This window comes from Camarhynchus parvulus, unplaced genomic scaffold (genome assembly GCF_901933205.1).
Source record: "Camarhynchus parvulus unplaced genomic scaffold, STF_HiC, whole genome shotgun sequence".
Taxonomy (NCBI): Eukaryota; Metazoa; Chordata; class Aves; order Passeriformes; family Thraupidae; genus Camarhynchus; species Camarhynchus parvulus.
This window is the reverse complement of record NW_022148886.1, coordinates 40477-61303: the sequence shown is the minus strand read 5'-3', so window position 1 is coordinate 61303 and position 20827 is coordinate 40477. Positions and strand designations below refer to the sequence as shown.

The following is a 20827-nucleotide window of genomic DNA, read 5'->3' as shown; positions in this document are numbered from 1 at the left end:
CCACCAAGGTGGAGTTCAGGGGTCGTTTTGGGGTGGTGGGATGGCCGTGGTATCTCGGTGGTCAGTGGAGGATCTCAGCAGGAAGAACATCTCGGGAGCCTCAGGAGGACCACCAAGGTGGGGTTCGGAGGGGTTGTTGTGGGGTGGTGGGATGGCCTTGTGGTCATCTCAGTGGTCAGTGGAGGATCTCGGTGGTCAGTGGTCACCTCAGTGGAGGATCCGCGCAGGAGGAACATCTCAGGAGCCTCAGGAGGACCACCAAGGTGGGGTTCGGAGGGGTTGTTGTGGGGGTGGTGGGATGGCCTTGTGGTCATCTCGGTGGTCAGTGGAGGATCTCGGTGGTCAGTGGTCATCTCAGTGGTCAGTGGTCATCTCGGTGGTCAGTGGAGGATCTCAGCAGGAGAATTTTCCCTGATTTTCCCCCATTTTTCCCATTGTTGCCCCAATTTTTCTGTGATTTTTCCATGATTTTCCCCCTGAATTTCCCACAATTTCCCCATAATTTCCCCATTATCTTTCCCCACTGTTTTCCCCGATTTCCCCCTGAATTTCCCATTATCTTTCCCTGATTTCCCCCTGATTTCCCCCATAATTTCCCCATTCTTTCCCCACTGTTTCCCTGCAATTCCCCAGGATTTTCCCAGGAATTTTCCCAGATTTCCCCCTGAATTTCCCTGATTTTCCCCATAATTTCCCATGATTTTTCTGTGATTTTTTTCCATGATTTTCCCCCATAATTTCCCATTGTTTTTCCCAGGATTTCCCCAGATTTCCCCCTGAATTTCCCATTATTTTTCCCATGATTTTTCCCTGATTTCCCCCTGAATTTCCCATTACTTTTCCCTGATTTCCCCCAGATTTCCCCCATAATTTCCCATGATTTTCCCCTGATTTCCCCTGGATTTTCCCATGATTTTTCCCCGGAATTTCCCCCTGATTTCCCCCATAATTTCCCATTATCTTTCCCTGATTTTCCCTGATTTCCCTCTGATTCCCCCTTGAATTTCCCATTTTTTTCCCAGGATTTCTCCCTGAATTTCCCATGATTTTTCCCAGGATTTCCCCCAGATTCCCCCTTGAATTTCCCATTATTTTTCCCAGGATTTCCCCCAGATTTCCCCCATAATTTTCCCATTCTTTCTCCACTGTTTTCCTGTATTTTTCCCATTATTTTTCCCAGGATTTCCCCCTGATTTCCCCCTGAATTTCCCATGATTTTTCCCAGGATTCCCAGGATTTCCCCCATAATTTTCCATTATTTTTCCCTGATTTCCCCCTGAATTTCCCCATAATTTCCCCATTCTTTCCCCACTGTTTCCCAGGATTTCCCCCTGAATTTCCCACGATTTTTCCCACGATTTCCCCCTGAATTCCCCATAATTTCCCATTATTTTTCCCTGATTTCCCCCTGAATTTCCCATTATTTTTCCCAGGATTTCCCCCAGATTTCCCCACTGTTTCCCAGGATTTCTCCCATAATTTCCCATTATTTTTCCCAGGATTTCCCCCTGAATTTCCCATTATTTTTCCCTGATTTCCCTCTGATTTCCCCCTGAATTTCCCATTATTTTTCCCTGATTTCCCTCTGATTTCCCCCATAATTCCTCATTATTTTTTCCCAGGATTTCCCCCTGCTTTCCCCCATAATTTCTCATTATTTTTTCCCAAGATTTCCCCCTGATTTTCCCCATAATTTCCCTATTCTTTCCCCACTGTTTCCCCTGATTTCCCCCATAATTTCCCCAGATTTTTCCCACGATTTCCCCCAGATTTTCCCCATAATTTTCCCATTTTTTCTCCACTGTTTTCCTGGATTTTTCCCGGATTTTTCCCAGGATTTCCCCCTGAATTTCCCATTATTTTTCCCTGATTTCCCCCTGATTTTCCCCATAATTTTCCCATTCTTTCCCCACAGTTTCCCTTGATTTCCCCCATAATTTCCCATTATCTTTCCCTGATTTTCCCCATCATTTTCCCATTCTTTCTCCACTGTTTTCCTGTATTTTTCCCGGATTTTTCCCAGGATTTCCCCCATAATTTCCCATTATTTTTCCCAGGATTTCCCCCAGATTTCCCCCTGAATTTCCCATGATTTTTCCCTGATTTCCCCTGGATTTTGCCATGATTTTTCCCCGGATTTCCCTCTGATTTCCCCCTGAATTTCCCCATTCTTTCCCCACTGTTTCCCAGGATTTCCCCCATAATTTCCCATGATTTTTCCCTGATTTCCCCCAGATTTCCCCCATAATTTCCCCCATAATTTCCCATGATTTTTCCCAGGATTTCCCCCTGAATTTCCTATTATTTTTCCCAGGATTTCCCCCTGAATTTCCCATTATTTTTCCCAGGATTTCCTTTTGATTTTCCCATTATTTTTCCCAGGATTTCCCCCTGAATTTCCCATTATTTTTCCCAGGATTTCCTTTTGATTTTCCCATTATTTTTCCCAGGATTTCCCCCTGATTTCCCATTATTTTTCCCAGGATTTCCCCATAATTTCCCCATTATTTTTCCCTGATTTCCCCCTGATTTCCCCCATAATTTCCCATGATTTTTCCCTGATTTCCCCCTGATTTCCCCCATAATTTCCCATGATTTTCCCCCTGATTTCCCCCATAATTTCCCATGATTTTCCCCCTGATTTCCCATTATTTTTCCCATGATTTTCCCCATGATTTGCCCCTGATTTCCCCCATCATTTCCCATGATTTTCCCCCAGATTTCCCCCATCATTTCCCATGATTTGCCCCTGATTTCCCATTATTTTTCCCATGATTTTCCCCCTGATTTCCCCCAGATTTCCCCCATCATTTCCCATTATTTTTCCCATGATTTTCCCCCAGATTTCCCCCATCATTTCCCATGATTTTCCCCCTGATTTCCCCCATCATTTCCCATGATTTTCCCCTGATTTTCCCCCAGATTTCCCCCATCATTTCCCATGATTTTCCCCCTGATTTCCCCCTGATTTACCCCATCATTTCCCATGATTTTCCCCCTGATTTCCCCCAGATTTCCCCCATCATTTCCCATTATTTTTCCCATGATTTTCCCCCAGATTTCCCCCATCATTTCCCATTATTTCCCCCCTGATTTTCCCCCAGATTTCCCCATCATTTCCCATGATTTTCCCCTGATTTCCCCAGATTTCCCCATCATTTCCCATGATTTTTCCATGATTTCCCCCTGATTTCCCCCATCATTTCCCCTGATTTGCCCCTGATTTCCCCCATCATTTCCCATGATTTTCCCCCTGATTTCCCATTATTTTTCCCATGATTTTCCCCCTGATTTGCCCCTGATTTCCCCCATCATTTCCCATGATTTTCCCCCTGATTTGCCCCTGATTTCCCCCATCATTTCCCCTGATTTCCCCAGATTTCCCCCATCATTTCCCATTATTTTTCCCATGATTTTCCCCCAGATTTCCCCCATCATTTCCCATGATTTTCCCCCTGATTTCCCCCAGATTTCCCCCATCATTTCCCCTGATTTGCCCCTGATTTCCCCCATCATTTCCCATGATTTTCCCCCTGATTTCCCCCTGATTTCCCATTATTTTTCCCATGATTTTCCCCTGATTTCCCCATCATTTCCCATGATTTTCCCCTGATTTCCCCCATCATTTCCCATGATTTTCCCCTGATTTCCCCCATCATTTCCCATGATTTTCCCCCTGATTTCCCCCTGATTTCCCATTATTTTTCCCATGATTTTCCCCCTGATTTCCCCCATCATTTCCCATGATTTTCCCCCTGGTTTCCCCCATCATTTCCCATGATTTTCCCCCTGATTTGCCCCTGATTTCCCATTATTTTTCCATGATTTTCCCCCTGATTTTCCCCCTGATTTCCCCCTGATTTCCCCCAGAAGCCGAAGGCCAAGGCGCGCCCGTCGCTCTCCAAGGCGCCGTGGGAGAGCAGCTACTTCGGGGTGCCCCTGGCCAGCGTGGTCACCCCCGAGCGGCCGATCCCCGTCTTCATCGAGCGCTGCATCCAGTACATCGAGGCCACCGGTGAGTCCCCAAAGTCCGCAATTTTGGGGGGAATTTTTGGGAATTTTTTGGGAATTTTTCGGATTTTTTTTCCGATTTTTTTCGGATTTTTTTTTTTTTTTTTTTTCGGTTTTTTGTGATTTTTTTTGAATTTTTTGGGGGTTTTTTGCAGGTTTTTTTGGGTTATTTGAGGCCACCAGTCAGTCCAAAAATCTGGGAATTTTTGGGAATTTTTTCGGATTTTATTTCGGATTTTTTTCGGATTTTTTTTTATTTTTTCGGATTTTTTTCAGGTTTTTTTCGAATTTTTTTCGAATTTTTTCGAATTTTTCGGTTTTTGGGGGTTTTTTGGGTTGTTTGAGGCCACCAGTCAGTCCAAAAGTCTGGGAATTTTTGGGATTTTTTTCAGATTTTTTCGATTTTTTTTCGATTTTTTGTGATTTTTTTTTTAATTTTTTGGGTTTTTTCGCAGGGGTTTTTGAGGCCACCAGTCAGTCCAACAGTCTGGGATTTTTTTGGGAATTTTGGGGGATTTTTGGGGAATTTTTGGAATTTTTTTGGGTTGTTTGAGGCCACCCGTTAGTCCAATTTTGAGAAATTATTGGGGAATTTTGGGGATATTTTTGGGAATTTTTAGAGATTTTTGGAGGGTGTTTTTGGGAATTCTTGGAGATTTTTGGGGAATTTTTCGCGATTTTTGGGGGGAATTTTTAAAGGATTTTAAAAGGATTTTTAGGGAATTTTGGGGTTTTCTTTGGGTTCATCAAGGCCACATCAATCAGGGAAATTTGGGAATTTTTGGGGGAATTTTCACCAATTTTTTTGTGAATTTCTAGGGATTTTTTAAAAAATTTTGGGATTTTTTTGAATTTTTAGGGGGGATTTTTGGGTTAATCGAGGTTGTTGGTCACTCAGAAAAATTTGGGATTTTTGGGGGATTTTTCGGGATTCTTTTTGGATTTTTTTAGGAATTTTTGCGAATTTTTCGTGAATTTTTGGGGGTTTTTTTGGGGGGTTTTAGGTTTTTTTGGGGTTAACTGAGGTTGTTGGTCAATCAGGAAATTGGGGAATTTTGAAGGGATTTTTGAGAGTAGTTTTTAGGATTTTTTGCGAATCTTTAAGGGGTTTTGGGGGGATTTTTTGAGGGTTTTTTTGGGAATTTTTCAGGGATTTTTGGGGTTTTTTTGGGACTTTTTAGGGATTTTTTGAGGGTTTTTTTCTGAATTTTTGGGGATTTTTTAGGGGTTTTTCTTTGGGTTCATTGAGGCCACCAATCAGTCTAAAAATTCAGGAATTTTTGGGTTTTTTTCAGTTTTTAGAGATTTTATTTTCCAATTTTTAAGGGATTTTTAGGGTTTTTTGCAGGATTTTTTGGGGATTTTTTGAGGGGAATTTTCCAGGGTTTTGGGGGGATTTTTGGAGGGGTTTTTTTGGAATTTTTTCAGGGATTTTTGGGGTTTTTTTGGGAATTTTTAGGGATTTTTGAGGCTTTTTTCTGAATTTTTGGGATTTTTTGAGGGTTTTTTTGGGGAATTTTCCAGGATTTTGGGGAGATTTTTTGGGGTTGTTTGAAGATTTTTTTGGGGATATTTTGGAAATTTTTTGGGATTTTTTTTGGGGATTTTGGGGGGATTTTTTTGGATTTTTTGAAGATTTTTTAGGGGAGTTTTGGGGAATTTTTTCAGGCTTTTTGGGGGATATTTTGGAAATTTTGGGGGATTTTGTACGGTTTTTGGGGGGATTTTTTGGGGATTTTGGGGGATTTTTTGGGGATTTTTTTTAGGGATTTTGGGGGAATTTTTCGGGATTTTGGAGGATTTTTTAGGAGAGTTTTGGGGAATTTTTTCAGGCTTTTCAGGGGGAATTTTTTGGAAATTTTTGGGGGATTTTTTTTGGTTTTGGGGGATTTTTTGGGAATTTTTTAGGGATTTTGGGGGATTTTTGGGATTTTTGAAGATTTTTTGGGAATTTTTGGGATTTTTATGGTTTTGGGGGGATTTTTTGGGCTTTGTTTAGGAATTTTGGGGGAATTTTTGGGATTTTTGAAGATTTTTTAGGAGAGTTTTGGGGATTTTTTTCAGGCTTTTAGGGGGAAATTTTTTGAAATTTTTGGGGTTTTTTAATGGTTTTTGGGGGGATTTTTTGGAAATTTTTTGGGATTTTTAGGGGATTTTGGGGGAATTTTTGGGGAATTTTTTTAGGGATTTTTGAGAATTTTTTGGGAATTTTTTAGGAGAGTTTTGGGGAATTTTTTCAGGCTTTTCAGGGGGAATTTTTTGGAAATTTTTGGGGGATTTTTTACGGTTTTTGGGGGGATTTTTTGGGAATTTTTTTAGGGATTTTGGGGGATTTTTTGGGATTTTTTGAAGATTTTTTTGGGAATTTTTGGGATTTTTTATGGTTTTGGGGGGGAATTTTTTGGGCTTTGTTTAGGAATTTTGGGGGAATTTTTTGGGATTTTTGAAGATTTTTTTAGGAGAGTTTTGGGGATTTTTTTCAGGCTTTTAGGGGGAATTTTTTTGAAATTTTTTGGGGTTTTTTAATGGTTTTTGGGGGGATTTTTTTGGAAATTTTTTGGGATTTTTTAGGGATTTTGGGGGAATTTTTGGGGAATTTTTTAGGGATTTTTGAGAATTTTTTGGGAATTTTTTAGGAGAGTTTTGGGGAATTTTTTCAGGCTTTTAGGGGAAATTTTTTTGAAATTTTTGGGGGATTTTTTACGGTTTTTGGGGGGATTTTTTGGGAATTTTTTTAGGAATTTTGGGGGGATTTTTTTGGATTTTTTGAAGATTTTTTTTGAATTTTTTGGGAATTTTTTGGGGATTTTTTCAGGCTTTTCAGGATCTCCCATTGGGTTCATCGAGGACGCCCAGCACAGCTCAGAATTGGGTGAAAAAAGCCAAATTTGGGATTTTTTGTTGTTTTTTTTTGCAGGGCTGAGCACGGAGGGGATTTATCGAGTGAGCGGCAACAAATCGGAGATGGAAAGTCTGCAGCGCCAGTTCGACCAGGGTAACCCCAAAAAACCCCAATTTATCCCCAAATATCTCCCCCAAAATCAGGAAAAATAAATTTAAAAATTTTTAAAATCCAAGAAAATAAAAAACAGGGCAGAAAATTCCAGAAAAATCCTAAAAACCAAAAAAAAATTTAAAAATTTCCCTACAAATCCCCAAAAAATCCCCCAAAAATCATGAAAAATAAATGTAAAAATTTTTAAAATCCAAGAAAATAAAAAACAGGGCAGAAAATTCCAGAAAAATCCTAAAAAACAAACAAAAAATTAAAATTTTCCCTCCAAAATCCCTGGAAAATCTCCAAAATTCCCAGAAAAATCCCCAAAAAATCCTGAAAAATAAATTTAAAAATTTTTAAAATCCAAGAAAATAAAAAATAGGGCAGAAAATTCCAGAAAAATCCTAAAAAACCAAAAAAATTTTAAAATTTTCCCCCAAAAATCCGCAAAATTCCCCAAAAATCTCCAAAATTCCCAGAAAAATCCCCAAAGAATCCTGAAAAATACATTTAAAAATTTTAAAATCCAAGAAAATTAAAAACAGGGCAGAAAATTCCATAAAAATCCTAAAAAACACAAAAAATTTAAAAATTTCCCCCCCAAAATCCCCAAAATTCCCAGAAAGAAAGATTTCCCGAAATCCCAAAAAATCTCCAAAATTCCCCAAAAATTCTCAAAAAAAAAAAAAATTCTCAAATTCCTGGAAAAGTCCCAGAAAAATTTTTAGAAATCCCCAAAATTCCAGGAAAATCCCCCAAAAAAAAATTTTAAAATTCCCCGAAAAATCTCCCCAAAAATCCCAGAAAGTTTAAAAAAATTCCAGAAAATTAATTTAAAAATCTCCTTCAAAAATCTCAAAAAATTTTAAAAAATCTTGAAAAAAAAATCCCCAAAAATTCCCAAATTTTGGGGTCAAATTTTCCTTTTCCCTGACCCCAAAATCCCCCAAATTCCAGGGATTTTTCGGGCAAAAAATCTGAATTTTAGGACCAAAATCCCCCAAAATTCCCATTTTTCACCCCAAATTTTTCTGGGAATTTTGGGATCGGATTTTCCTTTTCCCAGCCCCAAAATCCTCCAAATTCCAGGGATTTTTGGGACCAAAATTCAGGATTTTTGGGGCCGAAATTCTGAATTTTAGCACCAAACTTCCCATTTTTTTACCACAAATTTTTCTGTGAATTTTGGGGTCAGATTTTCCTTTTCCCTGACCCCAAAATCCCCCAAATTCCCTGGATTTTTAGGGCAAAAATTCTGAATTTTAGAGCAGAAATTCTGGATTTTTGAGACCGAAATTCTGAATTTTAGCCCCAAAATCCCCCAAAATTCCCATTTTTCACCCCAAATTTTTCTGGGAATTTTGGGATCGGATTTTCCTTTTCCCAGCCCCAAAATCCCCCAAATTCCAGGGATTTTTCGGGCAAAAAATCTGAATTTTAGGGGCCAAAATTCAGGATTTTTGGGGCCAAAATTCTGAATTTTAGCACCAAAATTCCCATTTTTTCACCCCAATTTTTTCTGGGAATTTTGGGGTCGGATTTTCCTTTTGCCTGACCCCAAAACTCCCCAAATTCCAGGGATGTTTAGGACTAAAATTCAGTATTTTAGGGCTGAAATTCAACATTTTTGGGGCCGAAATTCAGGATTTTGGGGCTAAAATTCCCATTTTTTCACCCCAAATTTTTCTGGGAATTTTGGGGTCACATTTTCCTTTTCCCAGCCCCAAAATCCCCCAAATTCCAGGGATTTTTGGGACCAAAATTCAGGATTTTTGGGGCCGAAATTCTGAATTTTAGCACCAAACTTCCCATTTTTTTACCACAAATTTTTCTGGGAATTTTGGGGTCAGATTTTCCTTTTCCCTGACCCCAAAATCCCCCAAATTCCCTGGATTTTTAGGGCAAAAATTCTGAATTTTAGAGCAGAAATTCTGGATTTTTGGGGCAGAAATTCAGGATTTTAGCACCAAAATACCCCCAAATTCCCATTTTTTTACCACAAATTTTTCTGTGAATTTTGGGATCAGATTTTCCTTTTCCCTGACCCCAAAATCCCCCAAATTCCAGGGATGTTTAGGGCAAAAATTCTGAATTTTAGGGGCCAAAATTCAGGATTTTTGAGACCGAAATTCTGAATTTTAGCCCCAAAATCCCCCCAAATTCCCATTTTTTTACCACAAATTTTTCTGGGAATTTTGGGGTCACATTTTCCTTTTCCCTGACCCCAAAATCCCCCAAATTCCCTGGATTTTTAGGGCAAAAATTCTGAATTTTAGAGCAGAAATTCTGGATTTTTGGGGCAGAAATTCAGGATTTTAGCACCAAAATCCCCCCAAATTCCCATTTTTTTACCCCAGATTTTTCTGGGAATTTTGGGGTCGGATTTTCCTTTTCCCTGACCCCAAAATCCCCCAAATTCCAGGGATGTTTAGGGCAAAAATTCTGAATTTTAGGGGCCAAAATTCAGGATTTTTGGGGCCAAAATTCTGAATTTTAGCACCAAAATTCCCATTTTTTCACCCCAATTTTTTCTGGGAATTTTGGGGTCGGATTTTCCTTTTCCCTGACCCCAAAACTCCCCAAATTCCAGGGACTTTTAGGACTAAAATTCAGTATTTTAGGGCTGAAATTCAACATTTTTGGGGCCGAAATTCAGGATTTTGGGGCTAAAATTCCCATTTTTTCACCCCAAATTTTTCTGGGAATTTTGGGGTCACATTTTCCTTTTCCCAGCCCCAAAATCCCCCAAATTCCAGGGATTTTTGGGACCAAAATTCAGGATTTTTGGGGCCGAAATTCTGAATTTTAGCACCAAACTTCCCATTTTTTTACCACAAATTTTTCTGTGAATTTTGGGGTCAGATTTTCCTTTTCCCTGACCCCAAAATCCCCCAAATTCCCTGGATTTTTAGGGCAAAAATTCTGAATTTTAGAGCAGAAATTCTGGATTTTTGAGACCGAAATTCTGAATTTTAGCCCCAAAATCCCCCAAAATTCCCATTTTTCACCCCAAATTTTTCTGGGAATTTTGGGATCAGATTTTCCTTTTCCCTGACCCCAAAATCCCCCAAATTCCAGGGATTTTTCGGGCAAAAAATCTGAATTTTAGGGGCCAAAATTCAGGATTTTTGGGGCCGAAATTCTGAATTTTAGCACCAAAATTCCCATTTTTTCACCCCAATTTTTTCTGGGAATTTTGGGGTCGGATTTTCCTTTTGCCTGACCCCAAAACTCCCCAAATTCCAGGGACTTTTAGGACTAAAATTCAGTATTTTAGGGCTGAAATTCAACATTTTTGGGGCCGAAATTCAGGATTTTGGGGCTAAAATTCCCATTTTTTCACCCCAAATTTTTCTGGGAATTTTGGGGTCACATTTTCCTTTTCCCAGCCCCAAAATCCCCCAAATTCCAGGGATCCGGTTTTGGGACCAAAATTCAGGATTTTGGGGCCGCGAATTTTAGCACCAAACTTCCCATTTTTTTACCACAAATTTTTCTGTGAATTTTGGGATCGACCTCCTTTTCCCTGACCCCAAAATCCCCCAAATTCCTGGATTTTTAGGGCAAAAATTCTGAATTTTAGAGCAGAAATTCTGGATTTTTGGGGCAGAAATTCAGGATTTTAGCACCAAAATCCCCCCAAATTCCCATTTTTTTACCACAAATTTTTCTGTGAATTTTGGGATCAGATTTTCCTTTTCCCTGACCCCAAAATCCCCCAAATTCCAGGGATGTTTAGGGCAAAAATTCTGAATTTTAGGGGCCAAAATTCAGGATTTTTGAGACCGAAATTCTGAATTTTAGCCCCAAAATCCCCCCAAATTCCCATTTTTTTTACCACAAATTTTTCTGGGAATTTTGGGGTCACATTTTCCTTTTCCCTGACCCCAAAATCCCCCAAATTCCTGGATTTTAGGGCAAAAATTCGATTTTAGAGCAGAAATTCTGGATTTTTGGGGCAGTATTAGCACCAAAACCCCCAAATTCCCATTTTTTTACCCCAGATTTTTCTGGGAATTTTGGGGTCGGATTTTCCTTTTCCCTGACCCCAAAATCCCCCAAATTCCAGGGATGTTTAGGGCAAAAATTCTGAATTTTAGGGGCCAAAATTCAGGATTTTTGGGGCCAAAATTCTGAATTTTAGCACCAAAATTCCCATTTTTTCACCCCAATTTTTTCTGGGAATTTTGGGGTCGGATTTTCCTTTTCCCTGACCCCAAAACTCCCCAAATTCCAGGGACTTTTAGGACTAAAATTCAGTATTTTAGGGCTGAAATTCAACATTTTTGGGGCCGAAATTCAGGATTTTGGGGCTAAAATTCCCATTTTTTCACCCCAAATTTTTCTGGGAATTTTGGGGTCACATTTTCCTTTTCCCAGCCCCAAAATCCCCCAAATTCCAGGGATTTTTGGGACCAAAATTCAGGATTTTTGGGGCCGAAATTCTCAATTTTAGCCCCAAAATTCCCATTTTTTACCACAAATTTTTCCTGTGAATTTTGGGGTCAGATTTTCCCTTTCCCTGACCCCAAAATCCCCCAAATTCCCGGTTTTTAGGGCAAAATTCTGAATTTTAGAGCAGAAATTCTGATTTTGAGACCGAAATACTGATAGCCCCAAAATCCCCCAAAATTCCCATTTTTCACCCCAAATTTTTCTGGGAATTTTGGGATCAGATTTTCCTTTTCCCTGACCCCAAAATCCCCCAAATTCCAGGGATTTTTCGGGCAAAAATCTGAATTTTAGGCCAGGATGCGGGGCTGAAATTCTGAATTTTAGCACCAAAATTCCCATTTTTTCACCCCAATTTTTTCTGGGAATTTTGGGGTGGATTTTCCTTTTGCTGACCCCAAAACTCCCCCAAACAGGGACTTTTGGACTAAAATTCAGTATTTTAGGGCTGAAATTCAACATTTTGGGGCCGACTCAGGATTTTGGGGCTAAAATTCCCATTTTTTCACCCCAAATTTTTCTGGAATTTTTTTTCCCTTCCCACCCCAAAATCCCCAAATTCCCAAATTTTGGCCAAATTTTTTAGCACCAAAATTCCCATTTTTTCCACAAATTTTTCTTTTTTCCATCCAAATTTCCCTTTTTTACCCCGAAAATTTCCATTTTTTTCACTCCAATTTTAGAGCACATTTTTCCGCAAAAGTTCAGGTTTTTAGCACCAAAATCCCCAAAATTCCCTTTTTTTTCCACATTTTTTTCCTGTCAATATTCAATTTTCCTTTTCCCTGACCCCAAAATCCCCAATTTCAGGATTACCGCAAAATTTGAATTTTAGTAATCCAGGACCCTTAAAATTCCCATTTTTGCACCAAAATTCCCATTTTTCCCTTTCTTCTCTCTTGGGGTTTTCTTTTCCACCCCAAAATCCCCAAATTCCAACTTTTAGATTTTCGCCTAAATTCAACATTCCCATTTCAATTTTGGCCCTAAAATTCCCATTTTTTCACCCTAAAATTTTTCTTTTTGCTCCAACATTTTCCTTTTCCCAGCCCCCCCAAATTCCAGATTTTTTGGCCTAAAATTCACATTTTGGGACAATTATCTTTTACCCCCAAAATTCCCATTTTTTTTCCCCAATTGATTTTTTTTCCCTACCCAAGTCCTTTTCCCAACCCCCAAATTTCCCATTTTTTGCCCCATAAAAAAGTTTCTTCTTCCCTGCCACCCATGCAGCTCGAGCTGTGAGGCCACAGTAGTCCAAGTCCCCAAATTCCCTTTTGCCACCCCAAAATTCCTATTTCCCCACCTTCCCCCTAAAATTCCCTTTTTTCCCCTTAAAATTCCCTTTTTTCCCTCCAAAATTCTCCTTTTTTGCCCAAAAATTCCCATTTTTTTCCCATTTTTTCCCTCCAAAATTCCCATTTTCCCGAAAATTTCAATTTTTTTCCCTCCACAATTCCCATTTTTCCCCAAAAGTTCCATTTTTCCCTCCAAAATTCCCTTTTTTTTCCCCATTTTTCCACTCCAAAATTCCAATTTTTCCCCCATTCTTTCTTTCCTTTTTTTCCCCTTAAAATTCCCATTTTCCCTCAAACCATTTTTTCCCCATTTTCCACCCATTTTTCCAATTTTTTTCCCTCCAAAATTCCCATTTCTCCCCTAAAATTCCCTTTATTTCCCCTTATTCCCATTTTCCCCCCAAAATTTGAATTTTTCCCCATTTTGCCCAAAATCCCCGAAATTTTCCCCATTTTTCCCCTTCCCCTAAAATTCCCATTTTTTCCCCTTAAAATTCCCTTTTTTCCCCTCCAAAATTCCCATTTTTTCCCCATAAAATTCCAAATTTTTCCCCCAAAATTCCAATTTTTTTCCCTTAAAATTCCCTTTTTCCCTCCAAAATTCTGATTTTTTTCCCCAAAAATTCCAACTTTTTCCCCAAAAATTTCAATTTTTTCCCCCAAAATTCCATTTTTTCCCCCAAAATTCCCAATTTTTCCTCCAAAAATTCCCATTTTTTTCCCATTTTCCCCCCAAAATTCCCATTTCTCCCCCAATTTTTTTAATTTTTTCACCGTAAATTTCCCTCTTTTTCCCAATTTCCCCCCCAAAGTTGAATTTTTTCCCATTTTTGCCCAAAATCCCGGAATTTTCCCCCATTTTTCCCTCCAAAATTCCCATTTTTTCCCCTTAAAATTCCCTTTTTCCCTCCAAAATTCCCATTTTTTCCCCAAAAATTTCCCCAAATTTTTCCCCCTAAAATTCCCATTTCTTCCCCAAAAATTTCAATTTTTTTTCCCCCCAAAAATTCCCATTTTTCCCCCCCAAAATTCCCATTTTTCCACCCCAAAATTCCCATTTTTTCCCCCAAAAATTCCCATTTTTTCCCATTTCCCCCCCCAAAAATTTTTTCCCATTTCTCCCCAATCTTTTAATTTTTTTCACCGTAAATTTCCCTCTTTTTTCCCATTTCCCCAAAATTCATTTTTCACCCCATTTTTCCCCAAAATCATTTTTTCCTCCCATTTTTTAATTTTTCCCATCTTTTTATTTAATCCTCTTTTCCCAATTTCCCCCCAAAGTTGAATTTTTTCCCATTTTTGCCCAAAATCCCGGAATTTTCCCCGTTTTTCAGAGATCAACGTCCGCGAGCAGAAGCTGCTGGCGCTGCGCGACGTGCTCCGGAAATTCCCGCGCGAGAATTACGAGGTCTTCAAATACGTCATCGCTCACCTCAACAGGTCGGGGATTTGGGGGCATTTTGGGGAATTTTGGGGAAATTTGGGGAATTGAGGAATTTTAGGAATTTATTTGGGGATTTTTCGGGGATTTTTCGGGGATTTTGGGGTTTTTTGGGATTTTTAAGCGATTTTTGGGGGATTTTTTCCGGACTTTTTCTTTATGTTTTGGAAGAATTTTTGGGGATTTTTTTGGAATTTTTGGGGGATTTTTTAGGAATTTTGGTTGATTTTTTGGGTGATTTTTGGGGGCTTTTTGAAATTTTGGGGGTTTTTCTGGGGATTTTTGGAGATTTTTGGGGATTTTTTTTCATCTGTTTATTTTAAATTTTGCAAAATTTTTGATTTTTTTTTTTTTTTTTGGGGGTTTTGGGGTTTTTTCTTTTTTTTATTTTTGAAATTTTTGGATTTTTGAATTTTTGGGATTTTTAGAATTTTGTTATTTTGGGATTTTTTGAATTTTGGTTTTTTTGGGGATTTTTGGAGATTTTTTGGGGATTTTTTCATCTGTTTAAAAAATTTGGGGGTTTTTTGGGGGATTTTTTGGGATTTTTTGTGATTTTTTTCAGGATTTTTCTTTACATTTTGGAAGAATGTTCAGGAATTTATTTGGGGATTTTTCGGGGATTTTTTGGGGATTTTTTGGGATTTTTAAGCGATTTTTGGGGGATTTTTTGGGGATTTTTTCCGGGCTTTTTCTTTATGTTTTGGAAGAATTTTTGGGGATTTTTTTGGAATTTTTGGGGATTTTTTAGGAATTTTGGTTGATTTTTTGGGTGATTTTTGGGGGGAATTTTTCTGGAATTTTAGGGGTTTTTTCTGGGGATTTTTGGAGATTTTTTGGGGATTTTTTTTCATCTGTTTATTTTAATTTTGCAAAAATTTTCGGGGATTTTTTGGGGGATTTTTGGGATTTTTTGCGATTTTTGGGGATTTTTTGGGATTTTTTGGTTTTTCTTTATGTTTTGGAAGAATTTTTGGGAATTTTTTGGATTTTGGGGATTTTTTAGGGAATTTTGGTTGATTTTTGGGTGATTTTTGGGGGAATTTTTCTGGAATTTTAGGGTTTTTTTGGGGATTTTTGGAGGTTTTGGGGATTTTTTATCGTTTATTTTAATTTTGGAAAAATTTTTGGGGATTTTTTGGGGGATTTTTTGGGATTTTGTGATTTTTTAGGATTTTTTTACTTTTTGGAAGAATTTTGGGGAATTTTTGGGGATTTTTGGGGTTTTTTGGGATTTTTGAGCGTTTTTGGGGATTTTTTCGGGTTTTTTTATTTTGGAAGAATTTTTGGATTTTTGGGGATTTTGAGGTGATTTTTTGGGATTTTTGGTGATTTTTTTTTAGGGTTTTTCGGGATTTTGGAGATTTTGGGGGATTTTAGATTAAGAATTTTGGGGATTTTTGGGGGATTTTTGGGGTTTTTTTGGGATTTTTAAGCGATTTTGGGGGGATTTTTGGGGGATTTTTTCCGGGCTTTTTCTTTATGTTTTGGAAGAATTTTTGGGGATTTTTTTGGAATTTTTGGGGGATTTTTTAGGAATTTTGGTTGATTTTTTGGGTGATTTTTGGGGGGAATTTTTCTGGAATTTTAGGGGTTTTTTCTGGGGATTTTTGGAGGTTTTTGGGGATTTTTTTCATCTGTTTATTTTAATTTTGCAAAAATTTTCGGGGATTTTTTGGGGGATTTTTTGGGATTTTTTGGGATTTTTTCAGGATTTTTCTTTACATTTTGGAAGAATGTTCAGGAATTTATTTGGGGATTTTTCGGGGATTTTTGGGGGATTTTTGGGGATTTTTTGGGGATTTTTGGTGATTTTTTTGGGGACTTTTCTTTATGTTTTGGAAGAATTTTTGGGGATTTTTTGGGGAATTTTTAAAAAAAAAATTTATTGGGAATTTTTCTGGAATTTTTGGGGAATTTTAAAGGAATTTTTGGTGATTTTTTGGGGGCTTTTTTAGGAATTTTTCTGGAATTTTTTGGGGGACATTTTTTGGGAAAAATTTCTGGAATTTTAGGGGGTTTTCTTGGGATTTTTTGGTGAATTTTTCTGGATTTTTCTTTACATTTTGGAAGAATTTTCAGGCGTTTTGGGGGAATTCTTTGGGATTTTTTGGGAATTTTTTGGGAATTTTTTTGGCTTTTAAAGGAATTTTTTCTGGAGTTTTTCTGGAATTTTTGGGGATTTTTTGGGGATTTTTTCCATCTGTTTATTTTAATTTTGTGAAAATTTGCAGGGATTTTTTGGGGATTTTTGGTGATTTTTCAGGATTTTTCTACACATTTTGGAAGAATTTTCAGAGATTTATTTGGGGATTTTTTTCGGGATTTTTATTTACATTTTGGAAGAATTTTCAGGAATTTATTTGGGGATTTTTGGGGGATTTTTGTGGGATTTTTGGGGTTTTTTTGGGATTTTTTGGGGATTTTTTTCGGGATTTTTCTTTATGTTTTGGAAGAATTTTTGGGGATTTTTTTGGAATTTTTGGGGGAATTTTTGGTATTTTGGAGGCTTTATGAGATCTTCTGACCACCGAGTGGTCACTTTGATGTTGTCCACCCGGGGTCAGCCAACAACACCTCAAGAACCATGGTGGTCACCAAGACCTTCTCCAGGGCGATTTTTAGGGCAATTTTTATGGGAATTTTTGGTATTTTGGAGGTTTTTGAGATCTTCTGACCACCCAGTGGTCACTCCACCAATGTCCACCCCAACATGACTCTGACGGTCAGCAGGAACCTGATGGTCACTGAGAACTTCTCCAGGGGGATTTTTGGGCAATTTTTATGGGAATTTTTGGTATTTTGAAGGTTTTATGAGATCTTCTGACCACCGAGTGGTCACTCCACCAATGTCCACCCCAAGGTCAGTTTAGTGGTCAGCAGGAACCTGATGGTCACTGAGAACTTCTCCAGGGCGATTTTTAGGGCAATTTTGGTGGGAATTTTTGGTATTTTGGAGGTTTTTTGGGATCTGCTGACCACCGAGTGGTCACTCTGGTGTTGTCCACTCCAACTTGAGCCAGCAGCATCTCAGGAACCTGATGGTCACCAAGAACTTCTCCAGGGGGATTTTTTTTGGCAATTTTTATGGGAATTTTTGGTATTTTGGAGGTTTTTTGGGATCTGCTGACCATCAAGTGGTCACTCCACCAATGTCCACCCCAAGGTCAGTTTAGTGGTCAGCAGGAACCTGATGGTCACCAGGAACTTCTCCAGGGCGATTTTTAGGGCAATTTTTATAGGAATTGTTGGTATTTTGGAGGTTTTATGAGATCTTCTGACCACCAAATGGTCACTCTGCCATTGTCCACTCTAAGGGGACCCTGATGGTCAGCAGGAACCTGATGGTCACCAGGAACTTCTCCAGGGCGATTTTTGGGGCAATTTTTATGGGAATTTTTGGTATTTTGGAGGTTTTATGGGATCTTGCTGACCACCAAGTGGTCACTTTGAGATTCATCCACCACCAAGCGGTCACTTTGATGTTGTCCACCCTGCAGGGTCAGCCAACAACACCGCGTCAACCTGATGACCAGCGAGAACCTCTCCATCTGCTTCTGGCCCACCTTGATGCGACCGGACTTCAGCACCATGGACGCCTTGACGGCCACCAGGACCTACCAGACAATCATCGAACTCTTCATCCACCAGTGCCCCTTCTTCTTCTCGCTCCGGCCACCGCCGGACACGCCCGGCTCGCCCGGTCCAGCTCCGGCCACCGCCGCCGGTTCCTTCCCCCGCCGCCGCCGCCGTTGTCACCTCCTCGGACGCCGTCGCGCCGCCGCCGCCGGAACCGTTGGAGTGACCTCTTGGGGGATGTCCGGCCAAAATTGGGCCTCTCCAGACGGACGGACGGACGGACGGACGGACGCAGAGATGGGGGGGAGGATGTTGGCTGGGGATGTTTGCCCCAGACTTTGGCCAGGCCGGACGGACGGACGGACGGACGCCGCCGGGGAGGGGCCTGGGAGGGGCTGCGAGAGGGTGAGGGGGGTCCTTGTGGTGGCCTGAGGGTCATTCATGGTGGGCCAAGGTGGTCCAAGGGGTCATCCAAGGTGGGCCAAGGTGGTCCAAGGGTCATTCAAGGTTGGCTGGAGTGGCCTGAGGGTCATCCAAGGTGGTCCAAGGGTCATCTGAGGTGGTCCAAGGTGGCCTGAAGGTCATCCAAGGTGGTCCAGGGTGGTCCAAGGTGGTCCAGGGTGGCCCAAGAGTTGTCCAGGGTGGCCTGAAGGTCATTCCAGGTGGTCCAGGGTGGCCTGAAGGTCATTCCAGGTGGTCCAAGGGTCATCCAAGGTGGTCCAAGGTGGCCTGAGGGTCATCCAAGGTGGTCCAGTGTGGTTCAAGGTGGTGCAAGGGTCATGCAAGGTCGCCAAGCGTCCAAGGGTCATCCAAGGTGGTCCGGGGTGGCCTGAGGGTCATCCAAGGTGGTCCAAGGGTCATCCGAGGTAGTCCAAGGGTCATCCAAGGTTGTCCACTGTGGCCTGAGGGTCATCCAAGGTGGTCCAAGGGTCATCCAACATGGCCTGAGGGTCATCCAAGGTAGGCTGGAGTGGTCCAAGGTGCTCCAAGGGTCATCCAAGGTGGTCCAAGGGTCATTCCTGGTGGGCCAAGGGTCATCCGAGATGGTCCAAGGGTGGTCTGAGGGTCACCCAAGGTGGTCCAAGGTTCATTTGATGTGGTCCAAAGTGGCCTGAGGGTCGTTTGAGGTGGGCTGGAGTGGTCCAAGGTGGTCCAAGAGTTGTCCAAGATGGTCCAGGGTGGCCTGATGGCCATTTGAGGGGCTCCAGTGGTCATCCAGGGTGGCCTGAGGGTCATTGGAGGTGGGCCAGAGTGGTCCAAGGTGGCTTGAGGGTCATCCAAGGGTCATTCCAGGTGGTCCAAGGTGGTCTGTGGTGGCCTGAAGGTCATTCGAGGTGGTCTAAAGGTCATCCGAGGTGGTCCAAGGTTCATCCAAGGTTTCCCAAGGTCCATCCCAGGAGATCCAAGGTGGCCCAAGCTCCATCCGAGGTTCATCCAAGGTGGCTCATGGTCCATCCAAGGAGATCCAAGGTCCATCCAAGGTGGCCCAAAGGGGTTGAAGGTCCAGCCAACGTCATCCGAGGTTGTCCAATGTGCCCCAACGTGGTCCAAGGTGGCCCCAGGTCCATCCCAGGAGATCCCGGATGGCCCCAACTCCATCCGAGGTTCTCCAAGATCCATCCCAGGAGATCTGAGGTGGCCCCAGGTCCATCCCAGGTCCATCCAAGGTGGCCCCAGCTCCATCCAAGGTTCTCCAGGGTCCATCTCAGAAGATCCGAGGTGGTCCCAGGTCCATCCAAGGTTCTCCAAGATCTATCCCAGGAGATCTGAGGTTGCTCAGGGTCCATCCGAGGTTCTCCAAGATCCATCCCAGGAGATCCGAGGTGGCCCCAGCTCCATCCAAGGTTCTCCAAGGTCCATCCAAGGTTCTCCAAGATGGCCCCAGCTCCATCCGAGGTTCTCCAAGGTCCATCCCAGGAGATCCGAGGTTGCTCAAGGTCCATCCAAGGTTCTCCAAGGTCCATCCAAGGTTGTCCAAGCTCCATGCCAGGAGATCCAGAGACCACCAGAAGCCACCTGAGGCCACCAGAAGCTCCTCAGACCCCTCAAAAAACCCCAAAAAACCCCAAAAACCCCCAAAAATACCCCAAAACTCCCCAAATCCGCCGATTCCGCCCCAAAAGCACTTCCGGGGGTGGGGGAGGGGCCTGGGACCTCCCCGACCTCCCCAAATTTGGGCTTTTCCCGCCCAAAAGAATTCCGGAATTTTGGGAAAATTTGGGAAATTTTGGGAAAATTTGGGAAATTTTGGGGAAAATTTGGGGATTTTGGGGGCGGCACTGGAATCTCAAGGTACCAGCGGGAGCTGCCGGCTCCGCTTCGCACTTTAACGCCCCCGAGACCCCCCCGGGACAGAAAATCCCCCAAAAATAAAAATTTAAAAATTAAAATTTAAAAATAAAGGCTCCAAATTTTAATTTTTGGGGAAAAAAACCCCGGAAAAATTGGGGAAAAAGTGAAAAAAAAATTAATTTTTCCCACAAAAATTCAGATTTTTTTCAACAAGAAATTTTAATTTAAGACGCCCCCAAGACAGAAAAATCGCCAAAAATCAAAATTTAAAAATTTAAATTTATAAAAAAAAAGGCTCCAAATTTTAAATTTTGGAATTTTGGGGGAAAAAATGGAAAAAAAATCGGTTTTTTTTCACAAAAATTCAGATTTTTTTCAACAAGAAATTTTAACTTAAGACGTCCCCGAGACAGAAAAATCGCCAAAAATCAAAATTTAAAAATTAAAATAATAAAAATAAAGGCTCCAAATTTTAATTTTTGGAATTTTCTGGGAAAAAATGGAAAAATTGGGGAAATGTAAAAAAAAAATTCATTTTTTCACAAAAATTCAGGTTTTTTTCAACAAGAAATTTTAATTTAAGATGCTCCCCGAGACCCCCCCAGGACAGAAAAATCGCCAAAAATCAAAATTTAAAAATTCAAATTAATAAAAATAAAGGCTCCAAATTTTAATTTTTGGAATTTTGGGGTAAAAAATGGAAAAGTTGGGGAAAAAAGGCCAAAAAAATCGATTTTTTTCACAAAAATTCAGATT

At 40.6% G+C, this 20827-nt stretch overlaps 1 protein-coding gene across 1 annotated transcript in view; it reads left to right on the top strand.

Annotated features, from left to right (window-relative positions):
* Nucleotides 1-20335, top strand: part of ARHGAP35 (Rho GTPase activating protein 35) — a 31933-nt gene extending 11598 nt beyond the window's left edge. The window contains 7 exon segments of the mRNA XM_030970876.1: nucleotides 3871-4015; nucleotides 6929-7006; nucleotides 14094-14199; nucleotides 17701-18184; nucleotides 18244-18255; nucleotides 19083-19560; nucleotides 19634-20335. Coding sequence (XP_030826736.1) covers nucleotides 3871-4015; nucleotides 6929-7006; nucleotides 14094-14199; nucleotides 17701-18184; nucleotides 18244-18255; nucleotides 19083-19560; nucleotides 19634-20109 — 1779 coding nt within the window. The 3' untranslated portion in view covers nucleotides 20110-20335.
* Nucleotides 20336-20827: the final 492 nt, after the last annotated feature.